The sequence below is a fragment of the Orbicella franksi genome, chromosome 2, assembly GCF_964199315.1.
Source record: "Orbicella franksi chromosome 2, jaOrbFran1.1, whole genome shotgun sequence".
Lineage (NCBI taxonomy): Eukaryota > Metazoa > Cnidaria > Anthozoa > Scleractinia > Merulinidae > Orbicella > Orbicella franksi.
This window is the reverse complement of record NC_138146.1, coordinates 12,721,493-12,748,163: the sequence shown is the minus strand read 5'-3', so window position 1 is coordinate 12,748,163 and position 26,671 is coordinate 12,721,493. Positions and strand designations below refer to the sequence as shown.

Below are 26,671 nucleotides of genomic sequence, written 5' to 3'. Positions count from 1 at the left end.
TGCCTGACAAAAATAAGAGCAGTTATCACATATTGTTATGAAATGTCAGTTATATATCAATATTCCTTTTTAGAGCCATAGATCAAATAGATTAAGTTGTCAGACTATGTTTTTCAACTTGCTGTTTTTTATTACGAAAACTGATAAAAAGCAAATACTGTTTCTGTCCGCCAATAAGGAGCAAAATTTTCAATTTTAATTTCCTTTTTCGTTAGTATTGAATATGCCACATATCGCTTATGTTGAAAAGACAGTGAGGCTTGGGTTGTACTTACTGAACAACCACCAAAACACTTTGAACGTGTTATATTTTGCGTGTGAAAGATACGCCTTTCAGACTTGTGGAACTTACTCTTCACTAACTTTCCACTTTCGGTTGCACAGGAATAGATGACAGCAGCACAGGTAAGTGCTGGTACAGTTGGGTTATTTCTCACTTTCATCAGGCCAAGTGAAGATTACACCTGCCATCAAACTGATCTTGCAGGGAGAAAACCGATCCTCAGTAATTAGCAAGCTGAAATCGATAACTTGCCTTTTAATTTCATAACTTGCTTTCAGATCGTTTAATCCTCTCTTTTTTGCGAGCCTTTAGACGACCTTTTTTCTTCCAGCTAATTCTTGATAAAAAGAAAACAAGATTTATATATTGCGTTAGCTCAAACGAAATGCTAAATATTATCATGCTAAACTGCTATTCAAATGAACGCTGTATTCATCCTTGGAGATCACTATGTTGCAAGGCTGTTCATGAAACTGAATTAACGTACCTTTTGAGTATTTAACTGTGATATCAACACTTATTCAGACTTGGAAAGTCTTCATTGATTAGTGGGTAAATTTATTATGAACTGAGGCGAGAGGAGAAGACTAAGTTCAATTTTTTATGCTTAGAATCACGATTTCCCACCAGTAAAATAGTTCTTAACATGCTCTTAAATGTGAAGTAAGCTCTTAAACAGGTGTGCGGTTGATGCAAGCTTAACTGGCCATGGACTTCCAAAAAGGATAATTTGGGGTTTTATTTCGTTGCCAGTAAGTCCTAGTAACACATCTTGACAATTAGTTTCAGAACACCTTCCTGGATGAGGAAGAATGAATGAATCAACAAATGCTCCATTTTCCCTTCAACCCCGCGGCTCTCTCCAAGTAACCATGGAAATCCTCGTCACGTGTTCTCTAATGGTACTTGGAGCTTGTGGAAATACATTAGTGTTTATCGCAGTCTGGAAAGAGAAATCGCTGAGGACAACACCAAACGTGTTTGTGGTAAACCTAGCAGTAACGGATTTCCTGTTCTGTGTGGTAGTCCTGCCGCTGACCAGTGCAACATTCATACAAGGCGAATGGAAATTGGGCTTACATGGGTGCAACCTACAGGCGCTTATGTTTAGTACAAACGTAAACGCAACACTTGTAACTATGACAACAATAAGCATTAATCGCTTCATCCTGATACGCCACAGGATTAAGTACAAAACTGTTTACACAAAGAGAAATGTTACCTTCATGATATTCGGAATTTGGTGTTACGCCATTTTGGTGGCATCTCGACCGTTTTATGGCCTGGGTGAGTACGTGTTCAACCCAAACAATGCTTTTTGTTCTATTGATAAGAATCCTGACAGCGCCAGCAGAATATCACGGTTTGTGGCTTATTTCACGTTATACGCAAATATAATTATTGTTATGCGATGCTATGTTGGAATATATCGAACAGTACGACAGCACAGAAGGCAGATAAAGAGCAATCAAGAAAGCGACAACACAGGGCACAGTAGCGAAAACCGGGGACTTCGCAAAGAAGTCGGAGAAGACGTACGTATTGCAAAAACGCTTTTCGTCGTTATTTGTTTATTTGGAATTTGCTGGTTTCCAACTGCCGTGACAGGTATTGTTGTTGTCTTTGGTACCACGATTCCTGGCCTAGTACAAGAGATGTTGATGCTTACAGTTTGTCTAGCTTCAGTAGTTAATCCTATGGTATACGCTGCAAGAAACAGGCGGTTTCGACGAACTTTTAGGAGAATAATTGAGTTGCAGTTTTCCACAGTTGCTGATCGTCCGGCTTTAAGAATCTCGGTTCGTCCTGAACGTGCTCAAACAACGCTATAATATGTCTCTGAGCCAGTATCAGAATAATTCTACGGAGGTGTTGTTCTTCAAAGCAGATGTCCTGCGAATTCTGGTCGCCACGCACTTTGGATGCTCCTTTGACTCACTGTTTGTTGTGAATTCAAATACTCAGCTGGGCAAGCATTGGTGAATTTTTGTGTTATTTAAAGCAAAGAAGGTCAAAGAAAGACACCAAGATATTTGGCCCCGTTTAACACAACTTACAAACTATTCAAAATGTACCAATTCGTTTTTATTCCCTCCTGCCTGATTTGTAATTGTTTTTATTCTACTCGGATTACGTATTTGCGGTCCTGGCATTTTCAAAACTCCTCAGCCATAACGCCGTACCTATTGAAAGACAGAGCATACAAAACCTGAATATATATTTCTATTGTGGTTATGTAAACTTGCTGTAGACCACAATGTAAATGAGGTTGTATCGACAGGTTTCGTAAGACCTCGATGGTATCCGAGAACTGCCACTATTTGTACACTATTTGCATGATCCGGCTCGAGGGAAACCCTGTTAGTGCTAAATCACCCGCAATCAATGTTAAATACGGGAGTTCTCTTTGTGAAAGGTGAGAAATGTAATCTAGGCAGTCTAGTTGGACTCTCTTGTGTAGGAAACATTCTTTATGAGGACGCCGAGGACATTTCTGACCTTCATAGCAAGATTAAAGTAATCTAATTGCTATTAAGTTTCAAATAAGTGAAAATTAAGTGTGGCACATCCCAAAAAACGTTCATATGGCCATTTTAAGGGTATTACGACGTAACTTGGATTGTTTCCAACACGTCACAGTGTACATGGCCCGGAATTTCGCAAGCTTAATGTACGACAAATAATCCTTTTCCTCCTGTTTTAGTAGAATAGAAAGTCCAATAGCAACCAAAATGTACTGACCGCTCAGAAATTATGTGTAGCTTCCTATGACTTTCTTTTCAGAGTATTTTTAAAAACCGCATAGTAATTATACGGGTCTTCAAAATACGCTTTTATTGGTGCCTTAGGCTCCGTCCTCACTACGCCGGATAAATCTGAAAAGGGCAACTTTATTTCTTCAGTTAGGCCTACCGTTCGGGCTAAAGAGCCGAGCTTTTCGAAAAGCCTCTTCAAATTTAACCTGAGGAATTTGAAAACGCCGGCTTTGCGTTTTAGTGTAGACATAACAATTTTAAAACGGAACTTTTCGAAAACGATGGCGTCACGATAATCACGTGATTTCCTCGTCCGAGTTTTCCTCAACCACAAATCCAGAATTACCGGTTATTGTTACGTTTTCAATTTTCTCCGTCGCAGTGTGAGCGGGGTCGATAACAAAGCCACCAAGAGCCTACTATTAGTTATCCTGCAAAATATCCAATAAATGCATGTAATTGACAAAGATTTATTTCTCATGAAGCAAGGAAACTTAAACGATCATACAATTTGTGCAACACCAGAACCGTCCGTTTCTTGTTTGCACCGTGTGTAACTTGTTTAACTGAGGACAAATTTTCATGGTTTCTTGTTTCCGTCGCCACTCAAGGCTCGAGATGAATTTCTGTGCTGCGCTGTTATTCTCACTATCAGTTTTAGCTGAGTTCAAGGCAACACAAGAAAAAATACTTCACACAACTGATACAGAGAGGAACAATAAATTGTTCAGTTTATTTACCACTATGGCTCCAAACAACATGTTGTCGTCGTAACGTGTTTCGTTTTTAACCTAGAAAATATTCATATTTTCCAAGTTGTAGTGGTGCCTGATTTCACTCCATCACTCCTTCACCTCTTCACTGGGTCACTTCCTGTTAGACATTTGACTCTCATATGATAAGGTCAGGGATGCTTGTCTGAAAATTTGAATTTACGTCCTAAAGAAGACTAATATGGACGACACTCGAGCTTCATTAGACCCCTAAAAAATACCACTTAAAACGGAATAGGTTCGATTAGTAGCCACTGTTCAAGAAACGATTATATCTAGCGCGCACTTGTAGACCCGATTCGCGTACTCGAGAGATCAGCGGAAAACAAATGAGAGCGTTTCTTTTCTTACTATTTCTTTGACTGCACCCTAAAGGATACTTTGACAGCTAAGAATGGTGTCGTTTCGTCATCAACACCTCAAATGAGATCAGAATCCTTGGTTTGCATCCGAGACGCATCCCCGACCTTTTCATACAGGAGTTCCCCCGCCCCCTCCGGGTTCGAACATCGCGCTGTCCAAGGCAGTTATTCTTTGAATTTCTGATGCAAGTACTCAATATCTTACCGCAGAAATTATCTATATTGAATAGATTTTCACACGAACGTGTTTATATATAGAAGCTAATTATATAAATAGTTCATTTCCCGAAGGTGTCCGCTTATACAGGTTTAACTGTACTTCGGCGATTGCCGAGGAGATATTGAAAATCACAAAATTGGTGAGTTGTATGAATTTTTGAAATATGATTGAAGCCGTGATTAAAAGTTTTGGACGATTAACAGCTAGACAAGAGAATTGAGGGGATTTCGCTATTATTTACACAGTATTGTAAATAAATACTTCGAAGATGAATACGGACATGGCGAAATGATCTCAACAAAATAGTTGATAAATAAAAAAAAAGAGATTACACAAGACTGGGAGTTCAGCAGTCACTACTATTGCCTTGGAAAGGGAAGGAAAAAAAAAACGAAAAAAGAAAAAAAAAAGAAGTTATTATAACATGGGATATTCGTATTTGGTAATCCATCCAAGCAGGAACCCTGCCGAAAAGGGCTTAACTTTGTTGAGCGAAAGAGACGTGGTATTATGACTCTACGTTAGATAATTTTTTTGTATTTCTAAGGTCTCTCAAAAGGTAACAAAGAAAGAAACAAAAATCACTGATAACGCCTGGGAAGATAAAGAATGAAAAAAAAAAAGGAATGAAAACGAGAATCCGATTATACTGAGTATCTTTGCTTCGCTGATCGGACATGAAGCCATACTTTCTATATAATTGTCTCGGACCAGGTCACCAATAACTTCATGAATGTTTTCAACGGTGTCATCTCCTCGTGTATTCTCTTACCGTTGCATTTTGCCAGTGGGCTTTAACTTAAACTTAACCTCCGTATTAAAACCTCAAGTAAGTGGCAACAAAATTGTCACTGTTAACAGACGATCATTTCCAAGGTGAGTGGCTCATAGCCACTTTGATTTATTTTATCATTACGCTGCGCACACCTGTGCTCGTGTGTTGTCTTCCACAGACCCTTTGTCATAAATTTGTAATTTTGTAGCTACGAGACGTTATAAATGAGACTACTAAGAAATGAAATCGAGAGCTTAAGGCGGGACTTAACCTAAAATTCTGAAAGAAATTCGAAGTTTTGTTTTTTACGGAACTCGAATCTTAAGGTATTGAAGTTTTATTTTCAAATTTGACAAGTACTGTTACTGTAAGTTTAAAGCTCGTTTTCTCAGAACGAGTTATTTTCGCTTCTAGAAAAGATATCTTGAGAAGGATTTATTCAATTGAGCTAAAATTTTCAGGATTTGTTGTTTTTAGTACTTTCTGTGGGATAAGCATAGAACTTTTCCATCCAGTGCATTCTGTCAAAGTTATGTATTGAAACGTATGCTAGATTTTCTGTATCAGATTTAACTGGTCATCATTTCACGTGCTTTTAACTTTTCAAAAATCTCTATGCTTATCCCAGCAAGCCGTTTGTCTTCTTTTGTAAAATGTAAAAATTATTCCTTTTGATCAGTTCTAGTAGGAGTTATCTTTTCTCAAGTAAGCCCTGGCATTCCCCAACAGGTGGCAGATTTAATCAGCCGGTGTCAGGTTACAGGTATAGGGTACACAAATATTTTTTTCATAATCTTTGCTCTTTGAGCTTTTTAAGAATGTATACTTTGCCATGGTTTGGAGTTAACTCTTAGCCACGAAAAAATGTTTGAAACATGGTGTGTTTTTAAGTGTTTTTAGGTTAAGTCCCACCTTAATTAATTAAGAGCCAGCAGCCTGGGCCTGAGAAATAGTCATATGACGCAGTAGCCTCGATGTCGAAAGGTTACTAACGTGTAAGTGGCAGAATGTCTTCTAATTAGCTGTTTTGGTGGTCAAAGGACATCATTTAAGTCTGGCGATCGGTAACTTGACATGCAGCATTCGAAGAACTGAATGTTCGCGGCAGTTGGCGATTCCACGGGTGCTCTTAAGCGCCAACAGATCGAAACTTGGTTTGCGACTGTGTCAGGCCAAAACAGACCAGGTCTAAAAGCAGATCACTTCAAGGGCACAAAAAAGGTATTTTGGGGCGTTACATGGCAAGCAGTAGGCGCCGTGCCTACGAAAGTGCGAATGTTTTGACCTGCTTTTAGACTTATAAAATGTGTTGATTTGGCGGGAAGGTACATTCCGTGTCGCAACGGTATAGTTACCCATAAGGCATTGCAAGGTGTATCTGACAAGAATGGCTGCTGTACATGTTGTATCCAGCTGACAATAAAGGCTGTTGTTAGCCATGAACCAGAACAATTAAAGTCAAGACTATAACATATTTGAGGAAAGGCATAATGCCTTCAATTGCGCTGGCTAAAAGATTTCGTCAGGATAGAGATTATCAATGAAAACAAAGCAAAATAGTTTCTAGACGAACTCGCTGGCGAGGTAGATTTGGACGTAGCGAAATCCTTAACTTCGAGATTCCGTAGGATTTTCAGAGTTGAAAATAGCCGAAGAAGGGTTTTCTGCCGATGAAGAAGACATGGAAAAGACGAAAAAAACCGAACAAATTTTACGCCAAGGTAAACGAGTTGATAATTACAATTAACGTCACGGGACTATGGTAATTCTAGGACTTTAGAATATGGACTGGACTTGGAAATCCAGATCATCACTTGTTCTGCCTTATTTGGTTAACTTTTTCGATATTTAAATGCGAGTTTCTGAGGTTCATTGCACCTAACCAGTGACCCAAAATCAGTTCAAGAGTTCAATTTCTTTTTCTGAATCATCTATCTGGGAGATAATTTTCCACAAATGTAGAGGAACTCTCACGATTGGTGGTTGAGGCCCCTCCAAGACCCCCAGCAGAGAACGTGAATAACAAAGTGTATTATCGTTTGTCTCACGATGTAGTCACTTGAGATGTAGATCGCGACGTTTCGACTGCTTACTGCTAGTCTTCTTCAGGCGATAAGGTCAACTGATTGCACGGTATCATTTATATCACAAAGGTCGGCTGTGATTGGTGCATTTCGATCCTCCTATTGTTCCATTATTCCGGCGAGTAGCTGTTCCCTCAGTGGTCCGCTGTTGTACCGTTCTCCTGTTGTTGTGTTTCTTGATCGTGGGTATCCATGCTTCAGGAATTTCAATTCCGCTATCCCTGTTGATGTTGTTAGGGTGAAGTCTTATGTGAATAGCTTCCTTGACCCTACGTGTGTACCAGTGAGGATCTCGATCAATAAACTTGACCTCATTCCAGATAGGATAGTGGCCGGTCTCGTGGGTGTGTTCAGAAACGGCGGAGGTCTGGGTTCGGGCGAGTCGTATATCCCTGTCGTGTTCTTTGATCCTCTCCTGCATAGATCTCCCTGTTTCCCCGATGTAGACTTTGCCGCACTCACAGGGAATCCTGTAGACAACACCATCTTGTTTAGCCGGGTTGACGGTGTCCTTTGGTCGCACTAAGTGTGACCGAAGTGTCGTGTCGGACTTAAAGACGGTGCGAATGCCTTGTTGTTCTAGGCAGCGGCGGAGAGACTCCGAAACTCCTTGGACATAAGGTAAAACGGCGGTGGATTTAAATTCCGCGACAGGCTCTCTTCTTGGGGTTGTTCGTGCCTTTGTGATCTTCTGTACAAAAGAGGAGGGATATCCGTTAGAAACAAGTACAGATGACAGATGTTTCTTCTCTCCAGCGATTACTGATGGTTTGGTGACGAGACGTTTAGCCCGGTCGTACAGACACTTCACAATACCGCGCTTTACTGAACGAGGGTGGTGTGAATCATACGCTAGGTACTGATCAGTATGGGTTGGTTTCCTGTAGACACTGGTGGTAAGGCGGCCATCAGGTTCTCTGTAAACTGACGTGTCGAGAAAGGCGATCTTGTTGTTGTTCTCGATCTCCATGGTGAAACGGATTGATGGTTGTTGACTGTTCAGGTGTTGCAGGAAGACGTCAACTCTATCCCGATCCAGGATGGTGAAAGTATCATCTACGTAGCGTTTCCAGATCTTAGGCTTGCAAGGTGCGGACTCTATTGCTTGTTCTTCAAATATCTCCATGTAGAGATTAGCAATAACCGCGGATACAGGGCTCCCCATGGCTGTGCCGTCTCGTTGTTCGTAAATCGATCCGTTGTACTGGAAGTACGTAGATTCAAGAGGTCCGCGATTTGAACTGGTGTAAGTGTCGTGCGGTCAGCCAGGCCTGCGTCGTTCTCCATTTTTTGTAGCGCGGCTTGTACGGCGCCCTCGATCGGTACGTTGGTAAACAGTGACTCTACGTCGAAAGACACCATGATCTCGTGGTCCTGGATCTCTTCACTGGCGATGGTGGAGGCGAAGTCAGTTGAGTTCTTCACTGTGAAGTTCGAGTTACCTGCAAGAGGAGATAATACGTTAGCCAAGAAAGCAGACAGGTCGTACGCAAAGGTATTGACACACGACACAATTGGCCTAAGCGGTGTGTCGGCCTTGTGGATCTTCGGCAAACCATAGATCCTAGGTGGTTGTTTGTGTCGAGGTCTGATCTTATTATAAACCGCCTCTGATATGTGTCCACTCCGTTTCAGGGTTAGCAGCTTCTCAGATAGCTTCCGGGTCAAGCGGTCTGTCGGATCTTTGTTGAGCAGCTGGTACGGTCCGGAATCAATTAGCGCTGACATTTTTGCGTGGTATGTGTCAGCGTCCAGGATTACGCTAGCGCGTCCTTTGTCGGCCGGAAGGACCATGATTGAGTTGTCCTCTTTTAAGCTTTTAAGAGCCTCCTGCTGCTCCTTCGTGATGTTGGGCGTGGGTGGTTGTGCCTGTTGAAGGATGGTGTTGACGGATCTCCTGACTGTGTCTGCTCGCTCCGCATCTAGTAGCCTGACTGCTGACTCAATTTTGGCGATGATCTCGGTGGCTGGGACGCTCGTAGGAGTCACGGCGAAATTTAGACCTTTCTTCAGTAGTGACACCTCAGCTTCGTTAAGGGTCCTGGATGACAAGTTGATAACCCACTTTGTTTTGTCAACAAAAGTTGTAGGAGAAACAGAAGACTGTTTCTCTCGCAAAAGTTTCTCAAACTTGCGCTGTTGACGGTCTTTGGTGGTATTAAAGACTCGCTGGGTAGTGGATTTAACCTTGTCGAGTACCTCTGCAGCGTCATCCGCAGAAAGAGCAGATGTTATGCTCTGTGCTGTTGATTCGGCTTCTTTCTTCTTCTTTCTTTTCAAAAGCCTATTTTATCAAGAAAAAGAACTACTGCGCTAGATAATTTGGACAGAATAACCTATATTTCAACATATTAGGCGCATAAAAATGACACACGACACCTTTCGTGGTCATGACGTCACAAAACACATTTTTGAGAATAAGCTAGTTTGCAAAAGAACTTTAACGCCAATTTGATGTTGACATGTTGCTTAGATAACACTATTGTTGATAACATGACACAAATTTCCCTAATCCATTTTTAATAGATTTTATGAATACATTAATATTGTCACGTGACCTTTTTTCCCCCATTGGACGGATTCTATGCAAAAAGCACAGAATTCAAATCACGTTATAAAAAGATTGTGCCATCACAAATTGGAAAATCCATAGTTTTACTTATTATCACTTGTTTTTTTCGCTCAAACTGGGAAAAAAGTATTTAGTTAATAACTAGTCACGTGACCTACCAATAGAGCAAAAACTTTAGTAATGTTGCTCAGCAATGTGAAAGAAGTAAGGCTACAACTTTTTAAGTTTAAAGATAAAATATTTATCACTTAATTAGTGAAATGAACATTTGTCACCGTGTTCTGCCACTCGGCGTCTTTCGCCTGTTTTTCCTGGTAATGTGTTTATAAAAAAATTGTACTGTTTTCTTCTTCAAGTGAGGAAACAAGTATTTGACGACCCTAAATGACCTGACTAACTTCTAGCGCTTTTTTCGTACCTAAAACAACCATTTTTGATTGCTAACTAGTGAAATAAACGTCTAGGGCTACCTTTTCCTGTTAAAAGAACTTATCGTTCCTTCCTTCAACTGATGTATTAGACCTAACCCTCACCCAAACCCAACCCCTAACCGTAACTACACCTAGCCCTAACCCTAACCCTAACTAGACCTAGCCCTAACCCTAACCCTAACCCCAACCCGAAACCTAACCCTAACCCTAACCCTACACCCGAACCCTAACCCTAATCCTTAGGGTTAGGCTTAGGTCTAACCCTAATGCATAGCTTAGTGTTAGGCTTGGGTAATAATAACCCTAGCGTTACCGTTTCCCTAATTTTCACTGTCAAAACTAGTCCCAAAACTAAAATGTAATATTAAATCTCCTCCGTTTACGTTTTGAAGACACCTTTTGCATGAAAATTAGAAAACTGCGTTGTATTGTATGCTTTATTTACCTCAAAAGGTGATAGAGGATCTCTGCCAACAATAATCCCAGAAAAAGGGCTAAATTTCATTTTGTTTTGCTTTATTTTGAAATGTTGTGAAATTTTTATATTTATTACGCAATACCTCAGTCGGGGGGGGGGAGAGCATGGCAATAGCGAGCTAGATCACATGAGAGTTTTGGTTTACTTAAAGATGTATGGTAAAATTGTTATGGAGAAATTTCTCTGCCATTTGTTCTGTTAGAGACTACTGACCTATTAGCCTTACAAACGCTGTAAGTCCCGCCTTAAACTTGGCTGCAATTCTAAGACATTACAAAAGTTTCAATCTTGAAGACGTCAATGATCATCGCAGTGATATACACAATTTAGGTAGCTGTGAAATTAAAGCCTGACAAAATAAATAAATAAATAAATAAATAAATAAAAAACCAGGCTTTTATGGGACTCGAACCAATGACCTCTGCGATCCCGGTGCGGTGCTCTACCAACTGAGCTATCAAGCCAACTGAGAACAGGTCATGTGAGTTCCTAATATACATGTAGCCATCTACGGGTAGTTTAAGTAACCAAGACGGCGACGACGAGGACAGCGTCGATTAAAAAATGACTATATTTTACCTACGAGTCTCGCGATACTCTAAAGTCATTTACTTTGTTTATCACTGACAAAACTTTCACGAAACTGAATCTGAGACACACGATAAACTTGAAATAAAAATTTAAAGAATTAGTCGTCGTGATTCACGTTCTCCAGACAACGCAGAATTTGGTCATTTCACGTTGTTGTTCTGCCGAGGACGGTAAAGAAATGTACTAAGAATTATAACGCACGTGCACAGCCATTGTTCTCCTAATTAAATCTTTTGTTTAGTGACGTTCCCGTTGGCGTTGCTGTTGTGGTTTTCTTAAACTCCCTATTACGAACTCACAACACGGCTAGTTCCCAGTTGCCTTGATAGCGCTCAGTTGGTAGACCACTGTACCGGTATCGCAGAGGCTATGGGTTCGTAGCCTGAATTTTTGTCAGGCTTTAATTCCACAACTCCATATGTTGTGTATATCCCTGCGATGATTATTGATGTCTTCATATCTTTTTCAGCAGTTCAGATATAATCATGCTCATTCATATTTTTACTTGCAAACCTTAGAATTTGATGTAATGCAACCTACAACCAAGCAATTAATTAACCGTTTGTCCTCAAGTTTTTCAGAGTCGATGTATGTATGTATCTCCTAAACAATGCGGTCAAAAAGATGCATACTGACAAAAATTCTTCTGTCGGTCTTTCCTGTATGGCGAGAAGAGGTTCTGCAAATTTTGAATTTAGTCAGATTATCCCACGCCAAATAAGTGTTGGATTAACAAGATCATTGTTATTCTAATATCAAACTAGATTTCTTAAGGAACCCTTCCTTAATAAAAACCTTGAGCGAACATTTACTTCTGATGAATATGAGCCGATAGCCTTTGGAAAAATAGGTATTCATCAAACTAGGGTCTATGTCTGTGCTTTTTTTTTAATAGCAGAGTATTCTTTAATCACGCATTTCGAACATGGACACAAACCCAGGCCTCCAAAATCCTTGGTCTCCAGAGCTGCTAGCAAATGCTATTCTTCTTCCTTTGTTGATGGTCAGCCGCCAACTGGTTTCCGCAAAAACTGCATCAACATCAGATACATCTGCCAAACATCCCTTCGTGATCCTGCTTACGTCTATGCCACCATGTTTGACCTGGACTATGGGATCCCGATCTATTCAGCATACTATGTGACGAAAGCACGAGGAGGTCAGTTTGAGCTGTGAAGAGGGCGGGAGGATGGCACCAAGAAAAAGGTATAGTTTCCACAGTGAAACGAGATAAAACAGTACTTAAGAGCATATTTCTCTAAGGGTCACCTATACCTATGCAGGATAGAAAAATTTGATTTTCTGAAACTTTGTCAGGAAGAAGGTTTTTACTATAACCTATTTCAAAACTGTAGCTTTGAAGTTGTTTGGATTTTTATTTTCTTGTGGAGACGGCCTTACGTATTTTGCCCCGAAAAGAGCAAAAAATGACCCCAAAATTACACTTTTTGTGAGCGCTAGCAAGCCAAAATAATAAGCGTAACTGGAAAAGCTAACCCATAGTACTAAAATACAGTCAAACCTGTATATAACGGCCCTGTATATAGCGGTCACCCTGTGTATAACGGTCACTGAACAACTTCCCAAAAACCGTCCCTTATATTTACTGTTAAGGTGACCTGCATATAGCGGTCACCTGTATATAACGGACGCGGTCACCCTTTAGACTTCCTGAATCCACAATTTCATTATCTTTTACCTGTATGTAACGGTCACGAAATTGGGTTACGATTAACAAATAATGACAAGCTTTATTCATCAGCTCGTTAAATAGCAGCCACCAAGACAGGGGTCTCGCAAAAATACAAATATTAGTACTGAACACAACTACTTATACACGTCATGGCCCACGTCCGACACCTGCTTGTGGCAGGTAACATTAAAGTGCTGACACTTTCAAACAATAGTTACTGTAACTGTAACAACACAGCATTGGACCAAGACAGCGCTCGGCATCGGCTTGGCTGAAAGACTATGGACATGAAGAACTCAAGTTGCTTTCACACTGAGTAAAGTCAAGTACATGAAATCAAGCTTCGAGCTCCCAAATACCAGAAAACTATAACGATTTCTTTTCGTCTTGAAATCCATGTTGTTACTTTAAAAGCTTTTCCTACAAGGAAACTTAGATCAAAGTATACTGCACCTCCCTTAAAGTACATCACGGACATTTTATGGACATTTTTGTCGTATTTATTGCGTTTCTGTTTACAATAGCTGTCAATAAATGTAAATTAAGTGATTGTCCACTTAAAAACGTTGTTCATTAGCTTCCAGTAGACTTTTACTGCACCTCCCTAAAAGTGCACCACGGATATTTTATGGGCCTTTTTTATCGTGTTTATTGCGTTGCTGTTACTCGTTATTGTCAATAAAACGTAAATTGAGTGATTATTTGCACATAAAAATGCTATTTATTGACCTGCAGGGGAGTTTAAAGACAACCTGTGTACAGCGGTCATCCTGTTTATAAAGGTCACCTGGCCATTTCCCAAGGGTGACCGTTATATACAGGTTTGACTGTATCATCTTTTAGCAGTTATTTAACGTTGTCAGATAAGCATGAAATTTAAACCTGAATTTTTAGCAAATTTTTAAAATCATACGCTCTGATGAAGTTGCGTCACGTCAAAATTTAGGTCACTCTCGTGGACCAGAAAGTCAATCTGGTATATGGATTTCCCTGCCCAAACTATTTTTCTGGTTAAAAGTATCCCTTAAGCTACGTTTTTATCGCAAATCTAGCTTGGGTAAATAAACCAAAAAAATTGAGAGCCTCTCGAAGACTGGGCAATTGAACTAATCGCCTGACATTTTGACCTTTCACGCCACGATCACTATCTCCAACATTGATCCAGAAATGTTTTGCCTGTGGGTCTTATCTCCACTAAAATAGTCTTTAGGTCTATAAGATCAGTTGCTGTAATTGAAAATACGTATCAGGCTGCAAACGAGCATTTTGAGCAAATGTTTATTTTGAATAAGAAATCATACATTGAGCGGTTGGCAACTAAAGACAACGCGCGCAACGAAATATCAGATAATAAATCAGCATCGAGAGTAATCTTTGAGAAAACTAGTGGAATACACAGTTGACGAAACACTTGGAGTAAACTCTGACCTTAATTTAGGTTTGAATTTCATGCTGATGTGACAAGGTTAAATAACTGCTGAAAGATGATATTTTAGCACTATGGGTTAGCTTTTCCAGTCACGCTTATTATTTTGGCTTGCTAGCGCTCACAAAAAGTGTAATTTTGGGGTCAAGTTTTGCTCTTTCCGGGCCAAGTACGTAATTATAAGGCCGTCTCCACAAGAAAATAAAAATCCAAACAACCCCAAAGGTACAGTTTTCAAATAAGTTAGTAAAAACCTTCTTCCTGGCAAAGTTTCATAAAATAGAATTTTTCTATCCTGCATAGGTATAGGTGACCGTTAAAGCAAGCTGTTCTTAAAACGTACTTAGCAAACCAGTAGGAAGTTACATGTTTCGCACATAGATTTTTAACCGAATTTTAACTGTGATTAGAGAACGGTAAGACAACTCTCATGACAACGTTTGACAGAGTAGGGACTGAGAACGTGTTAGCCGCTGTAGGGGTTCTTCCTCGACTATCATATTTAATCAAGATCTCTCAGTAACGCTAACGAAGCATTTTTTGATGAGAGTTACGGTATCTCAATACAGTTTACAATAACTTACTCTTTATTTCAATAGGCATTTCCAAAAATAACCAGGGAAGCTTAAAGATGTACCGCGGTGTGCCCTTTATCCACAAAGGTCACTAGCTACCTGCAGAGACGTTCTCGTTCACCAAGAGTCATCTACGTTCAACTTTCGCCTACACCAATTCTGTGCTACAGTATGCAGCGTTCAACTATGGCCAGTGGGCTAACTATGATGCGGAACAATATACTTGCTCACTGGCATCTCAGAGGTTCGCATTCAAATTCAAAAAGGCAAACTTGCCACCAGGTTTGGCGAGACAAATCGAGAAAAAAAACGAACATAGTAATACCCAGCTATTTGTGGACAGCTGGTTGTTGTGTTCATTCAAATGATGTAGTGCTGGGGCCTTTTGCTTTCATTGGCAATAATGATCAGAATACAAGAGTGATACAAATGTCTCACGTGACAGTCCATGTTATACAACAGTTTCTTCTCCTTGGCTGGAGGTCGAACTGTCCTTTTGATTCCAGGAAACCGCGGGTGTTCTTATAAAGTGAACCATTCAATGATGACCAAATAATACGAATTTAGCAATTTTACCTTGATCAAGATTCTCCCATATATTCTCCGCGATCGGTTAATTATAACAAATTTATGGTCATGTTCTCATCAGCATTAATAACCTCACACCGTCTTCCTGATGAACGGATTCGACGGGTCATCACTCGCATTGCAGGTGTGGTGACCCTGGAGGGGAGGGGGTACGGACTTCTGCCTGTAAACTGTCCATAAAACCAGGGCGCATATAGAGCATGCGCGTAAGGGCCAAGTTTAGGCTCGGTCAGCAGGGAAAACTATTATCAAATAAACCTCAGGTAAATAAATCTTGGGCAGAGGTTAACCATCCTTAAAAAATCAATTTTTTTTTTCATTAGTAAGCCTTAATGAGGGTCAAAGAGTAAATTATCAACAGCACGATTTCCGTTTTTATATATGCTTGGTTCAAAAGTTTCAATTTTATACTCTGATTATGCAATTGGTTGCATGTAAAGAAAAGTGTTCAGTCGTAAGAGACATTTTAGGCTACTTTCTTGGCACCCACCGAGTCTGAATCAAACACCACGAAATTTCGAATGTGCCGTCGTCCTACTTCGGAGTGTCAAAATCTTGTCAAGCGTCAAAATTGAAAGCTTTCTTAGTATTTACCCATTCTATTTTATTTCAGTGGAGAATTAACAAATGGTAAACGCCATAGCGTGTACTATTGAGTTATGGATGCACGCGGGAGGTTGCTAAGCACGAAAGAAGCGTAAGAGTCGCACGAGGCGATCGCCTCGTGCGACTCTAGCTTCTTGAGTGCTTAGCAACCCTCCCAAGTGCATCCATAACTCAATAGTGCACGCTATGGCGTTTACCATTTGTTTTATAACATAACATTGAGACATTGCAACGGCCATTACTTTGGAAACAATGTCTGTCATCAAGGGATTTGCTTTGTAAACATTAGCACACACGTCAGCAACGTACACCCATGGGCAAATAGTAGACGCTAAACTAACCAATCAGAGCGCGCGCTTTGCTTTAGTTATGTTATAAACTCATTTGACAAGTAAAATTTCAGTGCGATAGAAGTTTACAATAGCAATTTAATAGTTGGGTTAGTGAACATTCTAGTTTAAGATTCTGGATATCGATTTTATAAGTTTAACAAAATAATTAAACTGCTTTGTGAGACAAGCTGTGTCTGATATTTAGTAGACACCCAAACCTTGTGATGGTTGCTAAATATTTGATGACCAGCAATGATTCGAGTTCAGATTACGAATTCGATTTACTCGGATTGTGTGTTGGACAAGATTGAGGGAAGCCTTGTATCGAACTTTTTTTTCTGTCGGGGGATGAAGGTATCTAAAAATTAACAAATGGTAAACGCCATAGCGTGCACTATTGAGTTATGGATGCACGCGGGAGGTTGCTAAGCACGAAAGAAGCGTAAGAGTCGCACGAGGCTATCGCCTCGTGCGACTCTAGCTTCTTGAGTGCTTAGCAAGCCTCCCGCGTGCATCCATAACTCAATAGTACACGCTATGGCGTTTACCATTTGTTTTATAACATAACATTGAGACATTGGAACAACAGAAGTCCTTTTATTGAGCTACATCACAAAAAAATGTTCGTGTAGTCTTACATGACAACAAAAAACAACCACCGACTGCACACCAGTAACTCAATAAAGTTTCATCTTCACACAACTGTGCAGACAGTTTCGCATTTCTGGGAGAAGGACGTCGGCCATTACTTTGGAAACAATGTCTGCCTAAAGATTTGCTTTGTAAACATTAGCACACACGTCAGCAACGTACACCCATGGGCAAATAGTAGATGCTAAATTAACCAATCAGAGCGCGCGCTTTGCTTTAGTTATGTTATAATACAAGATGTTACGCCCTCAGTTTCACATAAAGGGCAAAATTCTGGTCGGTTAAAATCACATGATCATAACCGGTTATCATTCTGTTATTGAAAAAATGCAGTCACACCGTTAGATGTCAGTTTTCTTCATTTACGTTCTGGTGGCATTTAAACGCATGATTAAATTCTAAGTTGTTGAGCCAATCATTGATTTTACTTTCTTTTTAAGCAATCAGACATACGAAATGAAACTCGACAGAGGTTTTTTCCGTCTCGCATAAACATCAAGATTTCTTTCCTCAACATGTCTCTTCTCTTATTGTTTATTTTGGTTGTTTCGAAGACTAACACGCAAGCCAAACTGGTTTATCAGAACATTGACATAAACGGTGAGCATCGATTTCTTATTACGTCTTGGTTAGCCATCTGTTTAAGAATTTACTTCAAGTATTTCCAATAGGATTTTGAAAATATCTTACGAGGAAACACTAACATACTGTAAAACATCTTAAGTCTTTCATTTTTGGAGAAATCTCTTCAGTGCCTATTAATACAAATACAGTTTCAACCAAATACATTTTACCGAAAGAAAGTAAGCAAATTTTTCTTCTTTTTCCCGTCCTGGCTCATTTTCACTCATTTTAATTCCCAAATTACGTAACGTCTTTGAAAAATAGAAGACGATGGCTTGAACAAGAATGATGCTGTGGATGTTCAAGACGTAAACCAACTGGTCAGACATCGTAGATCGGTGGTTTCAACAAACGTCACGGATTGCTACAAACACTTCTTCGCTAGCACGCAGCCTCCATCAGGCTTCCGAAAAGACCACAAGAATATCAGATATATCTGTCAACAAGTTCCTAATGATACTGCGGATTACTTCTACTCAACCATGTTCGATGATGACTATGGAATACCAATCTACTCTGCTTACGTCGTACGGCAAGCATAAGTGAGCCAGTTTGGTACTGCACAGAGAGTCGGCGTCGACAACTGGCGACAGGAAGATGGTAAACTACTTTGACCTACCTAAAGAAAATGTTTGCCCCCCAAAAGATCCTGTCTTAAAATATTATTGCATGATTGTTAAACTGGACATATCTCCTTAGACTTTTCAGTCTAACGCTTTTTATTGAGGATTATTTACCACTTTTTTTTAAACATCAAACAGCGCATTGAAAATTAAATGTGCGATATCCCGTGGAAGTAGGTGGAAGCAAAGCGTATGCGATACGATACTTTATTTAACGCGGAGTGTACGGTTAGCTAATCAGCTAGTCTACGGGTAATCCACGGCCCTAGTATATTCTAAAAATTATAACTCAAAATGTACAATAATTGATGTTATTACATGGCTAGCTCCGTGAGCGGGCAAGATGACTCAAATTCTGCACTGTTATTGGCTACCCGAACGGGCAAGATGGAGCTATCTTGCCCGCTCGTGATTACTCGCCGTAACCCGCAAGAAAATTTTCCGTGAAAGCCATATAATAAATCCTTTATTGACCAAGCTTGTTCGGTCAAGATGGCTGGATATTGGCCTCGTTCTTTTTTTGCGAGTTTATGGATCGAGACGAAGTCGAGGTCCATAAACTCGCAAAAAAAGAACTTGGCCAATATCCAGCCAACTTGACCTCACGCTTGGTCAATAACCCATATGTATAAAACTATAAACGCAGAGAACTAAAAGGACAATAAATTCCGATATCAGTCAAACTTAAGCGATCGAATTTTGTTGTTCACTTCATTAGTGCCTACTTCAGTTCTAATACCATTTGTTAGCTCGTTCCATTTCTTTGCGTCAAAATTTCTCCATAATTTGAGACCATATTTAGTCGTGTTATTTTTCGGCAAAGAAAGGATATAGTCATGGATGAGCGTAAGGTGACAAGATCTCTACTTGCGTGGGGAGCTTTGTCCGAAATACAATTGTTTATTGTGAATAGCATGTTTTGGATTCTTCGAGTTTGCATGGATGGGAGTCTGATTAACTTTTTGAAGCCTTTGTTTGCGTTATAGATTTTTAATCTAATGATATATTTGTCAACCATCAGACCTCAAGTATTATTAATTGGCAATTTGTTTTGTTAATTTCCATAAAAGGGATTAAGAAGCAAGCAGGCGACCAAGCCCACGCAGGTCAAAAGATGTACGCCATGGGTCATCTGCTTCCAGCAGAGACCTACTCATTCTCTGATGCCCACATGCTTTCAACGTTCACCTACACTAACGCCGTTCCACAGATTGGAGTATTTAACAGCGGCCAGTGGGTTCAGTATGAAAAAAGGACAAGGGAATATGCCACAAGCACGTGTAGTCCGAAAGGTGGGGACTTGTACTTAATCACTGGCATCTCAGAGGCTAGCATTCAAAGTGGACCGAGCGGGCTTGAAGCGATCCAAGGAACACTTAAATTGCTTAAACCCTCCAGCGACGCAATAGGTATTCCTAAATCTATGTGGACAGCCGGCTGTTGCATCAGTCCTTCCACGGGTGCATTAGGAGCCTTTGCTGTGATCGGAAATAATCTTCAGGGCAAAACAAAAGTCCTCATGTCTGAAGTGCAGATGACAGAGCTGCAGGACTTCCTTCTTACTGGGGTCAACGGTTTTGGAGGACCAGCCATCAGTTTGTTTCCAGCGAAACCCGGATGCTCTGATCCACTGAAGAAGGTCAATTTTCGAAAACGGCCGTTGACTTCGTAAATTATATCAATGATGCCAAGGGAACCGAAAAGTGCAAACATGAGGCCACACTTCCTTAAATATAGTTTCATGCCATTTAACATGGTCTTTCTTTTCCTTTACATTCAGCAAGCCTTGTAAACGTAAACAGCACTGAAGGAATAAATTCCAGAAAACCACTAAGTGATAATGAACGAAGTTGCTTTTCATAATCGCGTTTAACCGGCGCAGTCAAATACATGGACCAGATTTAGAACAGATGCATTGTAGCAAAGTCACGATTCCGACATGACAAACGTATTTCTCAAATTCGTCTCCTTAATTGATTTTACCGGGCCAGGTATTATCTTAACTTCATAAGGAAGTATCTGCACGTGTAGCCCTTACAAGCATGGCTCTGACGAAGGGATATAACATTAGAAATGTCAGCTTTTCAGACTCTTTTACAATAACTAGCAGTCAAGAACTAGGGTCGATGAGAGAATTTAACCTGAATATGAAGAAACCGGTAACACATTGAAATGTCCAAAGCTTTGGAGTTAAACTATTCGCCTGCGGCTTGTGCTTCCACTTAAGTTTTGAACCTTTCAATATGACGACGACATTCCCACGGTCAGCAAGAGTGTAGGCATGGGAAATCTAATCAATCTTTTGAATGGGCAATACAAATGACGTCATAAAATGTTCAAAACTCAACAGCGAAACTTATTCTGTTTCCGTTTCGCAATGATTCCAGAGGAAAAAAATTGTCGCTTACACCCTATAACAAATTACCACTCTAGGAATGATTAAAAATTTTAATTAGAATTTTTTCTCTGGGTTCGCCGGTTTCCTCCCTCTACAAAAATCAACACTTAAAATAGGCCCTTTGCACGATCCGGTCACATGGTACGGAATAAATTATGCTGGGACGCAAGTTACACAGTGGGACTTCCAAAACAAAGGAACTCGTACCAGTCCAGCCCGACTCTCCTTTGTTTTAGAAGTCCCACTGCGTAGCTTGCGTCCCAGCATAATTTATTCCGTACCATGTGACCGGATCGTGCAAAGGGCCTATTCTAGCTCGAACTGGAATCAGGCGGTAAACACCCATCACGTGGATGTGCCAGTATAAATATGTGCTATTATTTACATATATTCCCATGTCTGTGTTCAGTTGCGTGACAAGCTTTATTTTATTTCAAAAATACACTGACTTGAAAAGAAAAATGTTACCAAAAAGATTAAGTCTATTGCTGAATTTCTAACATCAACATCAACCATTGCTACTGATTTTGTTGGAAAATTGGACACCAACAACCATTGATTTGATATATATATATTAGAGCAGTTTAAAGACGTAAGTCTTCTAGCTACCCTATAGAACAAAGGTATATTAACTGATTAATTTTAAGAAAGGAACATTCCATTACTCTCATTACCCAAGAGGTGGCTGTGAGCTGAAAGAGAAATTACACAGTGAAAGGCTCTGGCTAAGATCGAGAAAACGGTAAACGTACTACTTGAAGAGCTTTGACGATGGATAGTTTAGACGATGGACTAGGCTGCAGTCGCCGTGGAAAGTTTGAAAAATTAAAAGCAACATTCGCTTTAGGTTGTTAGAGGTAACACAAAAATAAAAGAAGTTTACGACATATTTTAAGAAATCAGTCTTAATTTAATTCCACGTCATTTCTTGTTTTCATCTCACTCGTCGCCAGCTTTTGGCAGGTACTTGAGGTTCGTCTCAATATGGGTGTAACCCTGTAAAATAAAATTAAAACAAATGTTGTAAAGGAGTAGTGCTATTTGACCATTCAGTATGCAAGGGTTTCTATGAAATTCATGCACAAACCGACCAAAAGAAAATAAACACAGGCTGAAAAAATACTACCGCCGGACAGCTTTGAGCGACGGAGATAGACTGAATGCCTGTTAGCGAGAAATGAAACGGCAGACACATTATGAAACGCGTCTGCTCAGTTCCTCTGCATTTATTTATTCCCAACTACTCGTAACCTTTATATATCATATTCCACTTGGGCAGGACCAGATCATATCATGAACCAAATTATCAAACACCTGCCAGGTGCATATATGCTTAACAATAACAGTAGCAATAATTCATACAATGATTTAAACAGCAAACAATGGACTGAAGGTTACCTGTCCGGTGCGTATGGCAATGTCCTCCCACAATATCCTCCGAAACATTGGTAAGGGAAATCCTCTCTCTCCAATCACTTCAAGGAGAAAGTTAAAATAAGTTTACACACACTTGGACAAGAGAGGAGCTGGCTTTAGTTTCATAAGTTAGAAGTGAATAAGTTGTTTTGAAATAAAAGTGAAAATTCCAAAGAGAAAACTACCAGGCAGACGACGTTCTATGGAACATCCAGGACATGCGCGGTATTGATAAATGCTGCGATAATTAAGTAGTCCTCCCAGAAAAGAATTTTTACAAGACGATGACGATATTCACCCTAGAGCTTTTTGAACAGGATTATCAACGAATTGTCCATATTTGAGCGATGTCATAACTCTTCTAGGTTCCTTCCACATCTGGAAAAGTTACAGATACAGACCCTAATAACCAGAAGGCAGGTAACAATGGCAGAAAATTACAAGCGTGCGCGTTGTTTTTCATGGGCTTATGATATGTAAGAGTCCCTACTTTTAGCAAACTTTTAGGCGCTTTCCTTTCAACCAACACTTCCGGAACTTTTGAGACGGAGGCAAATAGAACTTAAATTTCCTTGGAAAGTTTCCGGAATATCGGAAAATCGTTAAATTTTCGAAAAGTTAAATTTCCTGTAAGAAATATTGAAAAATTTGGATATAGATCGCGAGGTTGTGCTCTTTTCCGGAAATTGTGGAAAATGCTGTTCCATTCGTCACTGAAAATTTCCGAAAAGGCAAAACACACTCACACTCCATAGAGCAGAGTTCAGGACTCTTATGCACAAGATAACAATTATGTTAGTTTAAAGTTTGTACACTTTATAACCACAGCCGTTTAAAAGCTTTGCAACTGCCGGAAGTGTTGGTATAACCCTTTTATTGGAACATATAGCTGAAACAACATAGCCTACAAAAAAAAAAGTGTTATTAGGGCAAAACACGAACGTGATACATGGGCGCGAAGCGGGAGGGACAGCGCGGAGCGCGAGAAAGAGGTTATTACTGGTCCCGCGCCCTGCTCCGATTAACCGCCTGTCTTGCAGTCTTAATACAAAACACCAGGTGTTTTACATACCATTTAACTTCTTCACAAAATCTCCAGATTCTACGACGCCATTGAGAAACCACTGAAGTAATCCAATATTAAACTGTTGAAAACATGGAGTTCATAAGTACAAATATTAATTGAATACTTCACTCGCAAAATTGGCCGAATACAAGACATACCTTGATATCTCCAATGGCAGAACGTACAAGATGTACTTTCGTCCTTGAATGAGAAAACAACAGTAATAATCATTCTTTTTTGTTTCATTTTGTTATAAATTATGTTATCAATTTCAATCAGAAGTCTTTTTAAGCCAACTCGTGATATCCATGAATAGAGAATATGGCCAAGTCATTTGGTGACCAAACTGATTTATTTCCAGCAGTAAAGTACAACAAGTCATTTTGTAAGCAAATTGAGTGATTTCCAGCAGAAAAACGCTGCAGTCTGAAACTGAAGCAGGCCGTTCGAACCTTTGAGTCAGGGGAGTCTTCAATCAATCAGTGGTTGACTGAGAGCAGATTGGAGAACTGCTAAGAATCGGGGAATAAAATTTTTCAGATGCGGTAATCTGAAGGTCGCAGGTTCGAATCGTAGTGTGCGAACTTTTTCTTCTTCCGAGGTACTGACTGATTACGATTATATAGGCATTGGAAAATGAGTTATGTAAGGAAATGAGAAGAAAACATTTTTGAGTATGAAACCCTAGCACATTATTTTGGGAAAAGAAATGTTTTCACTCTGGATATGAAACTGAACTTAATACTGTGTGCTCGGTATTATCAAGTTACGAGTATTTTTTAGTTGGCGTATCTTACGTGAATGTCTTTGTATGGAATGTCAGGTTGCCACTATTCACACCCAGTGATCCAGCAAGATCAGCTTTCTGTAGAAACAGAGGTGAACTATAAAATAACTCTACCTTTCGTCGAAAGGGAAACTCAACACATGATGAAGCAAAATACCGGGGGATATTTAACAATTATTCCACGAGCGCGCGTAGGATATGACATGATTGATAGCAAATAAGGTGCGTAGCACCGAGTTGGCTCTAATTACCTCCATAAGACAAGTGCGCGGCCAATTTTGCAGTTGCAAAAATTTTGCAATTTTGCGGCCCTTTGCAGCTGGGGTCATGTGACCAAATTTTTCCTAGAAAATTATTATATTATGGGCTATAACTTAAAGAATGCCAGAAATGGCTAGAGCGCATCGCAAATACCAAAATGGCCAAGTTTGAGTCACGTGGAATTAAAGAGTAAGTTTATATGACAGTTTGAATTTTCGGAAAATTTAGAGGATTTGTATGTAAAACGTTGCTGGAGAGCAAGGTCTTACTCTCCAGCAATTTTTTCCATACAAATCTTCTTATTCTTTTAAAAATTCAGACCGTCATGAAATCTCCTTCTTTAATGATGGGGGCCTCAAACTTGGCTATTCTGATATTTTCGACATGCTTTTTCCATTTCTGGCATTCGTTAAGTTATAGCCCATAATTTTATGAAAAATAGGTCACATAATGGCTAAGCTGCAAAGGGCCTATTGTTTCATTAAAAACGCTCCCAAAATATAGAAAACTAGAAAAAAAAAAATAGAAACGCCCCAAAAAATCACACGTACGCTTACCATATTTGTAGAGCATGGTATAATTGCTCATATACTATGATGGCTAAGCCAATGGAAACTCTCGAATAGCGAAGCGCGCGAGTGACGTCATAACCCAGACAAACTCAGACAAACAAAACGGAATGGTGGAAGATTTGACACTTTTTCAAGCGCGTAAGCAAGTGTTCCTAAAACAAGTTTTAAAACAAAAATTTGGCGTTAATTTTCCTCTTATTTCTCTCAGAACACGCTTATGTTGTCTGACTCTCGCGGGGTTCCAATAATTTGCATTCTATTTTTAGACTTCGCGCGCTTCGTTATTGCTTACTTGTTGCTGTTGACTATTATGTTGACGAAATTTAAATACAACATACCATTTAGTAATTAGCAAAATCTATAATCAAGGTTCTGAAGACGTCTCTTGCTTAAAAAATCAACCAGGAATCTTTGAATTCTAAGTTTTGTAACCAGCAGTTTCCGATGTATAGCAAAGCTTACCAAACCCACTGTCAGAGCGTAAACGGGAGCTCCATTCCTAGTGGTGACGTAAACCTCCACATTACCAGTGACTGTCACGTTGGTTCCGCTGTGACGTGAAGTGAAAACGGGTGCCTTGGTAGTGTAGACTTTCACAAAGACAGGGCGGTCTGGATACTTCTGGTACAGCTTAAAAACAAAAAAGGGGGAAAAAAGAATTCAATATCACTACTACCTAAACGTTACAGACTGGCCACTAGCGTGACTTCCTGGAAATGCACAGAAAATTTCAAACTGGGTTTTTTTCGAACTGATGTAAAAACACTAGTAAATGGTCACTATAAAAGCTTTCTTTCGATCTTTTAAAACAAGCAATATCGGCGAGATCTACTGTAAAATACTCTTTGCCTTTAATACAAACCTTGTAGAGAAATGTCTGGAATGATTGAGTGTTCAATTGGAACTTTGAAGATCGAGGAATCTGCAAGTGGAAAAAGTTAATTCAAAGGAAGGAGGAAAGTCATTTATAACAATCACTGGAAAAGTTGAAAATTTACAGAGTATGTAAATAACATGTAATTAACATGTAAATAATCAAAAAGAGACTGTAAAGATTAATTTACATGATTTTTCCCCTTTTACATGTTTTGGAGGTTTCATGTAAAAAACATGTAAATATTTCAAGTGAAACATGTAAATGATGAAGAAAACACTGTAAATGTTTCAAAGCAAAGGGCTAAGATCATGTAAATAACATGTAAACTGTTCCTGCAAATACTGTAAATAGCCTGTAAATTTCTCGTGATTCAACCTGGAAACCCGTAAATAACATGTAAATTTAATACAGGGAGGCTGTCATAATACTGTAAATAACATGTAAATAAAAAGGGGAGGCTGTAAACAACATGTAAATAAAAAAAATGGAGGCTGTAAATAACATGGAAAATGAAAACAGGAGCCTGTAAATAACGTGTAAATCAAAAAAGGGAGCCTGTAAATAACGTGTAAATCGAAAAAGGGAGTCTGTAAATAACATGGAAATCAAAAAAGGAACCCATAAAAAACATGTAAATTGAAAAAGGGAACCTGTAAATAACATGTAACTCGTAAAAGGGAGCCTGTAAATAACATGTAAATGGAAAAAAGGAGCCTGTAAATAACATGGAAATCGAAAAAGGGAGCCTGTAAATAACATGTAAATCGAAAAAGGGAGCCTGTAAATAACATGTAAATCGAAAAAGGGAGCCTGTAAATAACATGTAAATGCAAAAAGAGAGCCTGTAAATA

The 26,671-nt window shown here is 39.5% G+C and overlaps 2 protein-coding genes and 2 pseudogenes across 2 annotated transcripts in view; 3 read left to right on the top strand and 1 right to left on the bottom strand.

Moving 5' to 3' along the window:
• The first annotated feature begins 319 nt into the window (after nucleotides 1–319).
• LOC145468356 (melatonin receptor type 1A-like) lies at nucleotides 320–4,460 on the top strand. Its single transcript, XM_081452056.1, has 2 exons — nucleotides 320–405; nucleotides 1,067–4,460. Exon 2 carries the CDS (start codon nucleotides 1,096–1,098, stop codon nucleotides 2,113–2,115), a length of 1,020 nt encoding a protein of 339 aa, XP_081308182.1. The 5' UTR covers nucleotides 320–405; nucleotides 1,067–1,095; the 3' UTR covers nucleotides 2,116–4,460.
• Nucleotides 4,461–11,854: 7,394 nt separating this feature from the next.
• Nucleotides 11,855–16,516, top strand: LOC145470713 (uncharacterized; annotated as a pseudogene).
• A 1,195-nt stretch (nucleotides 16,517–17,711) lies between these two features.
• On the top strand, nucleotides 17,712–20,612 carry LOC145470707 (uncharacterized; annotated as a pseudogene).
• Nucleotides 20,613–21,238: 626 nt separating this feature from the next.
• Nucleotides 21,239–26,671, bottom strand: part of LOC145478013 (lipopolysaccharide-binding protein-like) — a 31,542-nt gene continuing 26,109 nt past the window's right edge. Inside the window, exons 10-16 of the mRNA XM_081455899.1 lie at nucleotides 25,806–25,865; nucleotides 25,406–25,573; nucleotides 24,121–24,188; nucleotides 23,482–23,524; nucleotides 23,330–23,402; nucleotides 22,240–22,316; nucleotides 21,239–21,837 (exon numbers count right to left, since the gene is read on the bottom strand). Of these exons, the coding sequence (XP_081312025.1) occupies nucleotides 21,781–21,837; nucleotides 22,240–22,316; nucleotides 23,330–23,402; nucleotides 23,482–23,524; nucleotides 24,121–24,188; nucleotides 25,406–25,573; nucleotides 25,806–25,865 (546 nt within the window). The 3' untranslated portion in view covers nucleotides 21,239–21,780. The remainder of the gene's footprint in view (nucleotides 21,838–22,239; nucleotides 22,317–23,329; nucleotides 23,403–23,481; nucleotides 23,525–24,120; nucleotides 24,189–25,405; nucleotides 25,574–25,805; nucleotides 25,866–26,671) is intronic.